Consider the following 13,673-nt stretch of genomic DNA (forward strand, 5'->3'; position numbering starts at 1 on the left):
ATTCAACAAGAAAACTAATTTTTAACTTACCACATTGTTTGAACAGATATAGGTTTAAATGATCGGACATCCAAACCGAATGTAACGCTGAATCCACTAAAGAAACACATGAAGTGATTAGATATCCATTGCCTAAAGTTACTGACTGACAGATTTATGCATCAACAGAACTTACCCATCTCCATCTATGAAGACCTGTGTATTACTCCATACTGGCAGAACGTTGCCTATAGTGCAGCCTTGGGACCTATGACAGTGAGGAAAGTTAATTCTCAATTTGTTAAAGAGACACTATTATAATCTGTAAAAAAAAAGTGTCACTTTTGTAAAGTTGGTTCGAAAAAAAGAAATAAGGGAGCCGTGTGATGTACTGAATTGCGCACCACACCGCCCTCCTGCTCAGGCATGGACAGCAGCAGCTGGCAGACAGGTAAACTCCTGTGGTTTAATTATGTAGCAGCTATCAGTTTAGTGTGAACGGGTCCTAATGCAGTAGAGAAAGTACCTAAATTTGGTTTGGCATCAGCCTCTTGCAGCCTCTGCACAGACAGGGGAAGGAACAAGCATCACATGAAGCCATTCAGATTATGTGCTGACATGAAGCATTCTGATAGGAGGATTGAGCAAATTGTGACCAAGAGATAAGCTCACCAGTCTGCTGCTTCTCCTGCACTGTCCAATCATAGACTGTGGGACTCCTGCCCTGTCAGACAGGGCTGCACTCTGTGACAGAGCTGTGTAACTCCTAGCACTAGATGGACAAAAATACAAAAGCTTATAAATATGTATTCCATATGTGTGTTTACCTTCTTACCCTAAAGTGACGCTCCACCCAAAAGGGAAACCTCTACCTATTTGCTTCCGCCCCCATCCGCTGCCACATTTGGCAACTTTGGGGGGAGTGGGTACCTTGTTCTAGTTTTAACAGGTAACCGCTCCCACTTCCGGCTGAGTCCACTGTGGCCTCCTCCTCCTACCCCTGCAGCTGGCCCAATTAGAGAGCAGTGCACTTCATACATGCGCAGTAGGGAACCGGCTCTGAAGCCGCACAGGTTCATTGCTGGTTTCACTTAGTGGAGTAGCACCCAAAAACAGACTGAAAAAAATCGGCCCCCAGTGAAGACACTGTTGCATTTATGGACAGGTATGTGTCCTTATATTAAAAAGTCAGCCGCTACAGTATTGGGAAATCTTCCAATGGGGAAACTAGTTCTGGAGACCTCGGGGTCCCCGTGAGAGAGATTCCCTTAATTTGCAGCGATTTCCACTCACTTTCTGTTTATCTATTCGGCAGAAAGTGAAGGTAAATCTCCCCAATAGGACAAAGATGGCAAAAATAAACCTTAGAGGGTTTATAACTTTCCCTTACACTATTCAAAAATGGGAAAAAAGTTCTATTTTAATAAAGTGCATTGTGATTCCTTTTAAATCTATAAGTAGAGAGATAGTTGGGATGAAGAATTTTTTTTGGAAAACAAAAATGACTAAATTCGGCCTTATGGCTAGCTGGATATTAATGAGAGTAAAAAAGAAAGATCACAAAGCCTGAGATCAGTAGTATGAAAGACACTTGCACAAAATTTAACTCAGGCCAGCCACAAACGGCTTGTAAGTTCTTAGTACAGTATGGCCGGCCTTAGATGGATCGGAATTCGGCAGAGTCAGCAGGAACCAGACAAATTTCTATCCTTCTATGGGCAGGCTGGTTGTACTGAATTTGATCTGTCAATCTTTAGTATAACCAGCCTGTTGTGGTTTTATTGTGTGATCACTGCCGACACCTACAGTGCATCCGAAAAGTATTCACAGCACTTCACTTTTTAACATTTTGTTATGTTACAGCCTTATTCCAAAATTGATTAAATTAATTATTTTTCTCAAAATTCTACAAACAATACCCCATAATGACAATGTGAAAGACGTTTGTTTGAAATCTTTACAAATGTATTAAAAATAAGAACATCCCGTGTACGCAAGTATTCACAGCCTTTGCCATGACACTCAAAATTGAGCTCTGGTGCATCCTGTTTTCACTGATCATCCTTGAGATGTCTCTACAAATGGAGTCCACCTGTGGTAAATGTAGTTGATTGGACATGATTTGGAAAGGTACACACCTGTCTGTCTATAAAAGGTCCCACAGTTAACAGTGCATGTCAGAGCATAAACCAAATCATGAAGTGTACATAATATAACTGGGTACTAACATTTATAGGTAAAGTTTATCCAGGGAAAAATCTGATTGCCTCTTGGGGGATCAGGAAGGAATTTTTTCCCCTGCTGTAGCAAATTGGAGCATGCTCTGCTCTATTTTTTTTTTTTTTTTTATGGTTGAACTGGATTGACTTGTGTCTTTTTTTCACCCCAACTATACAAATAAGTCCAAGGAATTGTTTGTAGACCTCAGAGACTGGATTGTACCGAATTAAAGATCTAGGGAAGGGTACAGAAAGAAATTCTACAGCATTGAAGGTCCCAATGAGCACAATGGCCTCCATCATCCATAAATGGAAGAAGTTTGGAACCACCAGGACTCTTCTAGAGTGGGCTGCTCAACCAAACTTAGCGGGGAGAAGGGCCTTGGTCAGGGAGGTGACCAAGAACCTGATGGTCACTCTGATAGAGCTCCAGCGTTTCTCTGTGGAGAGGGGAGAAACTTTCAGAAGACAAATTATCTCTGCAGCACTTCACCAATCAGGCCGGTATGGTAGAGTGGCCAGACAGAAGCCACTCTTCAATAAAAAGGCACATGACAGCCCACTTAAGAGTTTGCCAAAAGGCACCTGAAGGACTCTAAATCCATGAGAAACAAAATACTCTGGTCTGATGAAACATCATGTCTGAAGGAAACCAGGCACTGCTCATCACCTGGCCAAAACCATTCCTACAGTGAAGAATGGTGGTGGCAGCATCATGCTGTGGGGATGTATTTCAGTGGAAGGACCTGGGAGACTAGTAGGGATCCTAAGCACACAGCCAAAATAACAAAGGAGTGGCTACGGGACAACTCTGTGATAGTCCTTGAGTGGCCCAGCCAGAGCCCAGACTTGAACCCAAATGAACATCTCTGAAGAGATCTGAAAATGGCTGTGCACCAACGGCTCCCCATCCAAACCTGATGGAGCTTGAGAGGTCCTGTAAAGAAGAATGAGAGAAACTTTAAAAATGTAGGTGTGCCAAGCTTGTAGCATCCTACTCAAAAAAAGACTTGAGTCTGTAATTGGTGCCAAAGGTGCTTCAACAAAGTATTGCGTAAAAGCTGTGAATACTTGTATACATGGGATTTTTTTGGGGGGGAACACCCTTTATATCTGCTTACTTATTGCAGTCCAATACGTAAAACAATACAACTACAGGTCAGGTGCTTCAATTAATGACCTAGAACAGATTGCTGGTGCAAGAAGGGCTGGTTTGAGTATTTTTGAAACTGCTGATCTTGAGAGATTTTCCTGCATAAAGTCTCCAGAATTCATTAAGAAGTGTGCAAAACACAAAAAACATCAACCAATCAGCAGTTCTCTGTACGGAAATGCCTTGATGATGAAAGGTCATAGCAGAATGGCCAGACTGGGTTAGGTGACTTCTGTAATGCTCTGTACACACTGTCCGACGGAAAATGTGCGATTGGGTCGTGTTGTCGGAAAATCCGATCGTATGTGGGCTCCATCAGACTTTCCGTCGGAATTTCTGACACACAAAGTTTGAAAACAGGATCTAAAATTTTCCGACAACAAAAGCCAATTGTTTAAATTCCGATCCTGCGTAGACAATTCCGACAGACAAAGTGCTACGCATGCTCAGAATAAATTAAGAGACCACAGCTATTAGCTACTGGCCCATTTATAGTCCCGACACGTGTTGTACATCACCTCGTTAAGAATGATCGGATTTTCCGATCACTTAGTCTGACCGTGTGTATGCAAGACAAGTTTGGCACAAAATCCGTCGGAAAAAATCTGATGGATTTTGTTGTCAGAATGTCCCACCGTGTGTATAGGGCATTACTCAGACAACCACCATTTACAACTGTTACGAGCAGAAAAGCCTTAAAGATTAAACTTCACTTCTGTTGAAAAAAAAAAAAAAAAAAACACAATCCCATCTGGCTGATCAATGTGCAGTACAGAGACTTTAACAAACTTTGTTGCAGATTCTTATCTTTTGTTGCTCTGGAGAAAAAGCAGTTTGTTTTACTATGTCCTTTGGATACAGATTCTGAATGGGAAGGTCTGGTTCATTATAATAAGCTGGTATACACCCTCAGTGTTCCGAAGAGAAACGTTGCAGGGTTTCCATTCCTTTAGAATTATTTATCCCTGGGGCAAAAAAAATAAATAAACTAAATTCCTACTGCAGAGGGTGACTTGTATCTTGGCCCAGAGGTATGCACTAATCACACAAGTAAGAAAAGACATTTCTGTGTACAGAACATCTCCAGGTTGCCATATTGCATTGAATTTTATAGAAAATTACAGAGGCTGCAGGTTGAAAAGGAAAGGTAATTTTAATAACATTAAAATGTTAACATGGTTTGTTTAACAATTGCATATGTTATTTGTTTTGTTTTTTTTATTTGTATATTTTTTTCCCACTAAAGTGGAGTTGTTCTTTAAGGCAGATCTTAACAAATAAATTAAAAGAAACAAGTGTCCAATTGTTCCTAATACAGTAAAACCTTGGATTGCGAGCATAATTCATTCCAGAAACATGCTTGTAATCCAAAGCACTTGTATATCAAAGCAAACCATTTGCTTTGATATAGCAAATTTGTTCCACAACCATAGAAATCAATGGATAATTTGTTCCACAGCGACTTCTATTGTATGCAGTAACGCATGTGGTTAGAGGTGGGGGAGGCGGGCACCAGAGACCCTCGGGAACCGCTCTGATGCACTTGGAAACACTCAGGAATGGAGTGTTTCCGAGCGGCTCCGAGTGTCAACGGTGCCCCCACACCTCTGGCCAAATGCGGTACTGCACAATGCTCGCAAACAGAGTCAGGATTTAAAAAAAATAGTAGCTCATATTTTGAACCACTCGTTAACTGCGTTACTCGCAATCCAAGGTATTACTATGTTCATAGGTCCTTCAGTTTAGTCCATATAAAAAGATTATAGCAATGTGACCAGGTTGTGTAACCATAAAATGTCCATCCACAAATGGCCACCTCCACAAGGGGATTAGAAGCAAAATTCAGCAGGAGCTACGGAGTATAAAAGAGAAGAGTAGCCTCTAATTGTAGCAATAATGTTGCTAAATGTTGTACCTTCATTAAATGTAACCATATTGCTACATTTAGAGGCTCCTCTCTTCTCTTTTATACTCATTTGTGACATGACGCTATTTGTATATCAAGTCAAAATCTATTAAAAACGTATCTGGTCTTGCAAAACGCTCTCAAACCAAGGTTTTACTGTATACTGCTAGGTAAGTTGTGCTTAAATAGGAGAGGTTCATCACCCACTTGAATGGAGGACCATATGCCTATTGGCTCTGCCTGATCTGTTCAGGTACACCCCAATCTCAGGGGAAGAACTGTTCACCAGGCTAAGTATTCTGGGTCAGGCACTAGAGTTCCCCTTAGATGAAGTTGTGCTTGGGATTGCCTACCCAGGATATAAACACACACACTTAACTGTGGCAATTGTGAATACTGAACTTAAAATTTCAAGTAAAACATAATAAACGTATCCTTTATGCCTGGTTAGCAATTCCACCTAGCAGCACTTGGGTTGTCGGTTCGAATCACAACCACGGCACTACCTGCACAGAGTTTGCATGTTCTCATTGTGCCTGTGTGGCTTCCCTCCGGGTACTCTGGTTTCCTCCCACACCCAAAAGAGATGCTGGTACGTTAATTGGACCTAGTATGTGTATGTATGAATGTGTGTTAGGGACCTTAGATTGTAAGCTTCTTGAGGGCAGGGACTGATGTCAATGTATAATAAATATGTCAGGTGCTGTGTAAATTTGACAAGGCTATACAAGTACCTGTAATAAATCATAGGAAGTCAGGCCCCAGTAACGAAGGGAGACTAAATCAGAGAGGAGCACATAAAACATTTTGTTCTGAGTTTTTTGCTTCTCAAATATCTGCAATGTCTCCTAATAAAGTGTGACACCAAAGTATCACCAACAAGTCTTACCCATCATGTGGAAAGTCAACACCCAACAGAATGGTCTGTTCCTCATTGGTTCTTCCCACAGAGGAAACCACCAACAGATATCTGGTTAGACAGGACCGGACAGGCTCCAAGCGGACAGCCTGAGGTGGAAAGATAATAAGCACATCTCAAGTTAAGTTGAACATAAAAAAAAAAATCTTCAAGGATATATATTTATACATTTCCTGCTTATTGTGCCCTTTCTTAAAAAGGGACCCCCGTCACCAACCTAATTTTTCTGGGCTTTGACCTGTAATTTTTGTTAAGTACTTTAAATGTGTCTTTGCTTTTCATCAGCTAGGCATGTTCAACCACTCCAGGAAGTGTAAATTCTATAACAGTGGAGCTTCTTTCCATCACAGTTCTTTCCTACTTTGGCAGTTTCTGCTTTGGCCTAGCTACTCTACCTCTCCTGCCACCTTGCTCCATAAAATCTTTTTAAGAGGCACTTGAGAAAAATTATTAAAAGTCAGCAACTATAAATATTGTAGCTGCGGACTTTTAATAAGAGGATACTTAATTGTCTAGGGATCCAGCGCTGTCCTCGCCCAGGCTGGTTCTTTGCCAGTCTTTGCATCCTCAGCACCAACATGTTTAGTGTGGAAAGCTAGCTGTGACTCCTTACGTCTTCATCGCCGCCTTTCTACTGTGCATGCATGAGTTGTGCTGCACTTTGTGAATAGTCCCGCACTGCCCGGGGACCTGTGAAGTGTCCCAAGAGGTTGAGGACCCTTTAGAGGAACTGCCACTGGAAATCGCCTAGTAAGTGGGAATGGTTACCTGCCAAAACTAGGTAGCCACTCCCTTCCCAAAAAAATAAACCTCAAATCTGAAAAGCGGAACTTCACGTTTAGGGTGAAATTCGACTTTAAGCAACTCCTGCGGTAGGAATACTCTGGAGCAGGGGATCTCAATCTTGCGGCCCTCCAGCTGTTACAGAAATACAATTCCCATCATGCCTCTGCCTGAGGGAGTCATGCTTGTAACTGTTAGCCTTGCAATGCCTCATGGGACTTGTAGTTTTGCAACAGTTGGAGGGCCGCCAGTTTGAGACCCCTGCCATAGAGCATCATTTAAGTGACAGTCTGAGTCTGCTGACATGACATACAAGATTGTAACACCAGGGCTCAAGTCCTGTGGGAACGCATGGTAACGGAGTTCCTGTACTTTTTCCACAACAGGAACTCAGTTCCCGTTAGCAGTCGCAACCTGCATATGCCTGAGTAACTGGTTGCTAGGCTGAGCAACGCTGAGAGAGAGCAGCCAGCCACAGACACCACACCAGACAGAGCCACACTTACTGCTGGTAAGGATCCAGCCTGTGCCCACTGCCCAGTAAGTGCCAGACAGTCCCGGGTCCGCCGCCGACTACTCCCACAGCCGCTGTAGCACATTGCCAGCAGTGCAGCCCAACTCTGAGCTGCCAGAGTTCTCCAGTTCAACTTCCCCTCTCTTGAGTTGAGCCTCCGAGTCCTCCCGCCCACGAGGTCCGGCACAAGTTTGCCGCCCGCCAGAGTCATTGACAAACTTTAAGGTTAGTGTTACATACACTTTGTTAGTTACAGTGAGCATGCACCCCCTCCGTTCTGCTGCTGTGTCCCCCACTCCCCCTCCATTCTGCTGCTGTGTCCCCCGCTCCCCCTCAAGTTTTCCTCCATGTCCCCCTCCGTTCTGCTACTGTCCCCCTCCAGTTTTCCTCCATGCCCCCCTCTGTTCTGCTCTCCCCCTCCCGTTCTTGTGGTGATTATTCTGTCTGTTTTTGTAAACTGGCACTTTACAATAAATGTTGCACTGTATTTTCTGTGAAATATATATATGCATATATTTATTTATTTTTTGGTGGGGGAGTGGATCTTGGGTGGGAGTTCCCACACTTTTTTTTCCCCCAGGACTTGACCTTTGGGTAAAACCCAGCAGCAGTCTCAGGGCTTTTGGATGTCTACAGAATAGAGACTTTTAAAAAGGTAAATAACATTCCTTAAATACATTGAATGCACATATATTAGTGGAAACTTGTTTAAATAAATGATCTGATGATAGGTTCTCTTTAGCAGAGATCTGCAAATTTTATGTTTCAATAATTTTATAGAATATTTTTTTCACAAAAAGAGCAAAGACCATAACAGGCACATTATGATTGATCAAACATAGGAGATGAAAATCCATAATGCAGGCAGAATATACTGCAAACTAAGAACAGAATGTGCAAGGTGTGTATTTCTGTAATATAATTGCGGTGAAGAGAGCTCTGGTGGGTCACAGAAGCACAGAGCGGCGCAATTATATTACAGAGACACACACACATTGTACACTACTGTAATAGAGTGGAGTTTAGGATTTTACAAGAATTTTAACTCAGTTCACACTGGGGATCCCCATCAGGGAGAGAGAGGGGGAAATAGACATATGAGTGCTGCCAACATTGCTGCAGAGATTTAAGGTGTGTGGGGTCAGCCTGTCAGTGCTCAGACTATATGCCCCACACCTTTATCAAATTGGTCTGCATGGCTGTCATCCCAGAAGGAAGCCTCTTCTAAAGATGATGTACAAGAAAGCCTGCAAACAGTTTGCTGAAGACAAGCAGACTAAGGACATCATGGATTACTGGAACCATGTCCTGTGGTCTGATGAGACCAAGATAAAAACTTATTTGGCTCAGATGATGTCAAGCGTGTGTGGTGGCAACCAGCTGAGGGGTACAAACGCAAGTGTGTCTTGCCTACAGTCAAGGGTGGTGGTGGGAGTGTCATGGTCTGGGGCTGCATGAGTGCTGCCAGCACTGGGGAGCTACAGTTCATTGAGGAAACCACGAATGCCAACATGCACTGAGACATACTGAAGCAGAGCATGATCCCCTTTCTTCAGAGACTGGGCCACAGGGCAGTATTCCAACATGATAACGGCCCCAAACACACCTCCAAGACAACCACTGCCTTGTTAAAGAAGCTGACGGTAAAGGCGATTAAATGGTCAAGCATGTCTCCAGACCTAAACCCTATTGAGCATCTGTGAGGTATTCTCAAAAACGGAAGGTGGAGGAACGCAAGGTCATCAACATCCACCAGCTCCGTGATGTCATCATGGAGGAGTGGAAGAGGAATCCAGTGGCGACCTGTGAAGCTCTGGTGAACTCAATGCCCAAGAGGTTTAAGGCAATTCTGGAAAATAATGGTGGCCACACAAAATATTGACTCTTTTGGCTCAGTTTGGACGTTTTCACTTAGGGGTGTACTCACACTTATTGCCAGGGGTTTAGACACTAATGGTTGTGTGTTGAGGTATTTTGAGGGGATAGCAAATTTACACTGTTATACAAGCTGTACACTCACTACTTTACATTGTAGCAAAGTGTAATTTCTTCAGTGTTGTCTAATGAAAAGATATAACAAAATATTTACAACAATGTGTGGGGTGTACTCACTTTGGTGAGATTCTGTAGGTCAAACCATGGGTAAAGAATAGCAACATTGCATATAGTGGTGGAAAATGGCATATAAATTGTGGGCATTCGCCAGTTAAAGGGAACAAATCCCAAGCATAAATTACCAAGTGCCCACTAAGGCTCAGAAAACCATCATAGTGGGTGGTTGGTATCGCATAAAAGCCATTTAGAGAGAGAGTCTCCAAACTTTATATGCTATGGCCAGTTGACAGTCCTTCAAGCTTTATGGGAGTGGGACTGTGGCCAGTGGGAGCAGAAAATGTCCAAGAATCAGAGCCCCATCATTGGCTTTATTGGGAGGAATAGTTCCCAACTGTTTATATCCGTGACAAAAATAGTTCACCATAGATAGTGTCAGTTGGAGGAATAGTGCCCCAAAGGCCAGATAAAAGGCAAGCAAAGGGCCACATCTGGCCCCAAAGAAAACAGTTTGGAGACCACTTCTTTAAAAAAAAGGAACAACTACTACTACTACAATCTACTTATTTAGTATATTATTGCTTAAAAAGAGGAGCTCCAGTATAATGTAAAAACAAACAGTCAGCAGCTACAAAAACGTAGCTGCCGACTTAATAAACAGATACCCATCTGTCCCAGGATCTAGTGCTGTGCTCACCCGAGCCCTGTGTTCCACCGGTCTTCGGTCCCCAACGGCAGCACCTTAACTGTGGGCACCCGGCTGTAACATCTCGCAGTTTGACAGCCGGGTGCCTACTGCTCATGTCCGAGCCTCACATTGTGACTGGTTCTGCACTCTTCTAGGACCTCTGCTGTATCCCAGAAGACTGGAGGGAGGGAAGGGGGAGAACTTCTGCTCTCAGATAATGGATGAAGCTCTGTTTTTAAGTGGGAAACCCTACTGGGAGAAGGTTTAGAACTGCAGGTTTTTCCATTGCCCTGTGTATGTGTCTTTATTAGGCAGATGTCCTCTTACTCCCCCCCTCTATGGAAATTTAGGGGAAACCCATCCAATTAAAAAAAAAATGAAATCCATCAAGCTAAGCAGGAGCATTTTTCAGGGAACCTTGTGATACGCCCCCTTTTAAAACGTTAGTTATTTTAAGTATTGATTGGTTAGGCAAGGTGGTCATGTTACTGCATCTGGGGATGCTGGATACCTTTACATTTTTGTAAGTTGCCTGTAAGTGTGCCAAGGATTACTTTGCAAACATATCTTCTTTAGTTTAATATGAACCATGTTTCTGGGGAGTTTGTTTTACATTGGTCTATCCCAGCTTTTCTCAACCTTTTTACCACAGAGGAACTATTTAAATACATTTCCAGTCTCAGGAAGCCCCTGCTAAAAATTACTAAATCTACAACTTATGATACATTAGTGCAATTGTCAGTGGGAAGAATGATCCTTACACTTGTGACCATTGGCAAGAATTACCCCTTTGATAGATAAAAAGATCAATGGTATCAGAGGGAACTTATGTGAGGCAGAAATTTCTCATTGCTCAAAAACCCCTAGCATCCTCTAGAAGAACCCTGGTCTATACAGTTTAAGTTTGAAGGAATGGTGCCAATTTCTTCTTGGGTTTGGGTATCTCTGGAGGTGTTACATTTAGTAAACCCATCCAGGGCGTAAGCCATTAGGCTGGACAAGCCCTTAAATATGGTTTCCCAGGAAAGGTCAAGGACTGAGCAACTTCATCATATGTGGTAGTAGAAAAATTATCCATGACATCCTTTGAAATAGTCTGAAAAGCAGAAAGAGAAACCTTCTCACCAATTTTAAAGTGTCCTCCTGCCGAAGAAGTCTTAGCATGGCTTGTAAGTGAAGCTGCTGTTCACTAGGGCCTGCAGTCTGTGAGGGTTCTGGTTCTTTAACCTCTTCATGCTCATCCTCATCTTGGAGTAGCAGGGCAGCTCCTTTAACCATGACAAAGCTCTGCCTGTGTGATAGAAATTGCATTTATTGAGGCAGATGCAGGGGTTAAGAGATATAGAAAGGCTAAAATAAAAAAATAATATACAATTTAAAAAAAAAGGATGCAAAGCAGAGATATGTTTCTGGTAGAAAAGGTCTGTATAAAAAGGATCCCCCATTGTAATGCAAAGGGAGAAAGCTAAGATATAAAACTGAGGCTTTGCTCACCTTCTCTGCATGCGCTTTCTCCTGTTCTTCGCATCTTCCTATCAAATAAAAAAACAAAACAAAAAAAAAATACAACATAGTTAGTAATTCTCTCAAATCACATTTTACCAAACAAATAGGTTGATTTGCAGCAACAACTTGTAAAATGTAAAACAAACGGAATGTGCAAGATGCATCTCCCATCATCAACTGCCACTTGTAATAGCTTCCTGGGTCTCTATCATCAACTGCCACTTTTGACAAGTCATGGGATCTTTCACCATCAATTGCCATTCATAATTAAACCTTTCAATAACTGACACTTGTTATGAGACATCAGTCCTCAACTGTTTCTCCTGAACTTCCAATTGTAAAAGAACAAGCAATCACTATGAACTTCCATGTATAATGGAACCACCTTTAAAATTTCTACTTAGAAGTTACTGGATCTCCCAACTGTTACATAGTAAGGTTGAATAACCACTTCAGCCCCGGACCAATAAACACCTTAAGGACCAGAGGTCTTTTTACAATTTCGCACTGCGCTGCTTTAACTGGTAATTGCGCAGTCATGCAATATTGCACCCAAACGAAATTTGCGTCCTTTTCTTGCCACAAATAGAGCTTTCTTTTGATGGTATTTGATTGCCTCTGCGATTTTTATTTTTTGCGATATAAATGGAAAAAGAGCGAAAATTTTGAAAAAAAAATGATATTTTCTTCTTTTTGTTATAAGAAAAATCGAATAAACTAAATTTTAGTCATACATTGAGGGCAAAATTTATTCAGCCACATGTCTTTAGTAAAAAAAATGTCAATAAGCGTATATTTTTTGGTTTGCGCAAAAGTTATAGCGTCTACAAACTAGAGTACATTTTCTGGAATTTACACAGCTTTTAATTTATGACTGCCTATCTCATTTCTTGAGGTGCTAAAATAGCAGGGCAGTACAACCCCCCCCCCCCCAAATGACCCCATTTTGGAAAGTAGACACCCCAAGGAAATTGCTGATGGGTATGTTGAGCCCATTGAATATTTATTTTTTTTATCCTAAGGGATTGAATAATGACAAAAAAAAAATAAAAAATTTACAAAAAGTTGTCACTAAATGATATATTGCTCACACATGCCATAGTTATATGTGGAATTGCACCCCAAAATATATTCAGCTACTTCTCCCGAGTATGGGGATACCACATGTGTGCGACTTTTTGGGAGTCTAGTCGCGTACGGCACCCCGAAAACCAATCACCACCTTCAGGATTTCTAAGGGTGCAAATTTTTGATTTCACCCCTCACTACCTATCACAGTTTCGAAGGCCATAAAATGCCAAAATAGCACAAAACCCCCCAAAATGACCCCATTTTGGAAAGTAGACACCCCAAGCTATTTACTGAGAGGCATGTTGAGTCCATGGAATATTTTATATTTTGCCACAAGTTGCGGGAATATTACAAACTTTTTTTTTTTTTGCACAAAGTTGTCACTAAATGATATATTGCTCACACATGCTATGGGCATATGTGAAATGACACCCCAAAATACATTCTGCTGCTTCTCCTGAGTACAGGGATACCACATATGTGGGACTTTTTTGGAGCCTAGCCGCGTACGGGACCCCGAAATCCAAGCACCGCCTTCAGGATTTCTAAGGGCATTAATTTTTTTTTTAACTCCTCACTACCTATCACAGTTTCGAAGGCCATAAAATGCCAAAATAGCACAAACCCCCCCCCAAATTACCCCATTTTGGAAAGTAGACACCCCAAGCTATTTACGGTTCGGGTCTCTCAAAATGCGATGCCATCTTGGGAGACTCTGTGTTAGTGTGCCTAGCCTGTGAAATGCTGTACCCTACGCTAATACTTCACTAGTGTGTGGTAGCGTTCAAAACACTCACCCTGACAAAGACCAGGATTGCCAGGACAGCGTGGACAATAAGAACGGGTGTCACGCCTAAATCCGCGCTTGGTACAGACACGACAT

The 13,673-nt window shown here is 42.2% G+C and overlaps 1 protein-coding gene across 1 annotated transcript in view; it reads right to left on the reverse strand.

Annotated features, from left to right (window-relative positions):
* Positions 1–13,673, reverse strand: part of SSH3 (slingshot protein phosphatase 3) — a 94,255-nt gene that overhangs the window by 44,561 nt on the left and 36,021 nt on the right. The window contains exons 2-6 of the mRNA XM_077454674.1: positions 11,708–11,745; positions 11,339–11,504; positions 6,147–6,265; positions 176–247; positions 31–96 (exon numbers count right to left, since the gene is read on the reverse strand). Of these exons, the coding sequence (XP_077310800.1) occupies positions 31–96; positions 176–247; positions 6,147–6,265; positions 11,339–11,504; positions 11,708–11,745 (461 nt within the window). The remainder of the gene's footprint in view (positions 1–30; positions 97–175; positions 248–6,146; positions 6,266–11,338; positions 11,505–11,707; positions 11,746–13,673) is intronic.

The sequence above is a fragment of the Lithobates pipiens genome, unplaced genomic scaffold (assembly GCF_037356315.1).
Source record: "Lithobates pipiens isolate NorthernLeopardFrog02 unplaced genomic scaffold, aLitPip1_a1.2 Scaffold_25, whole genome shotgun sequence".
NCBI classification, from domain to species: Eukaryota; Metazoa; Chordata; class Amphibia; order Anura; family Ranidae; genus Lithobates; species Lithobates pipiens.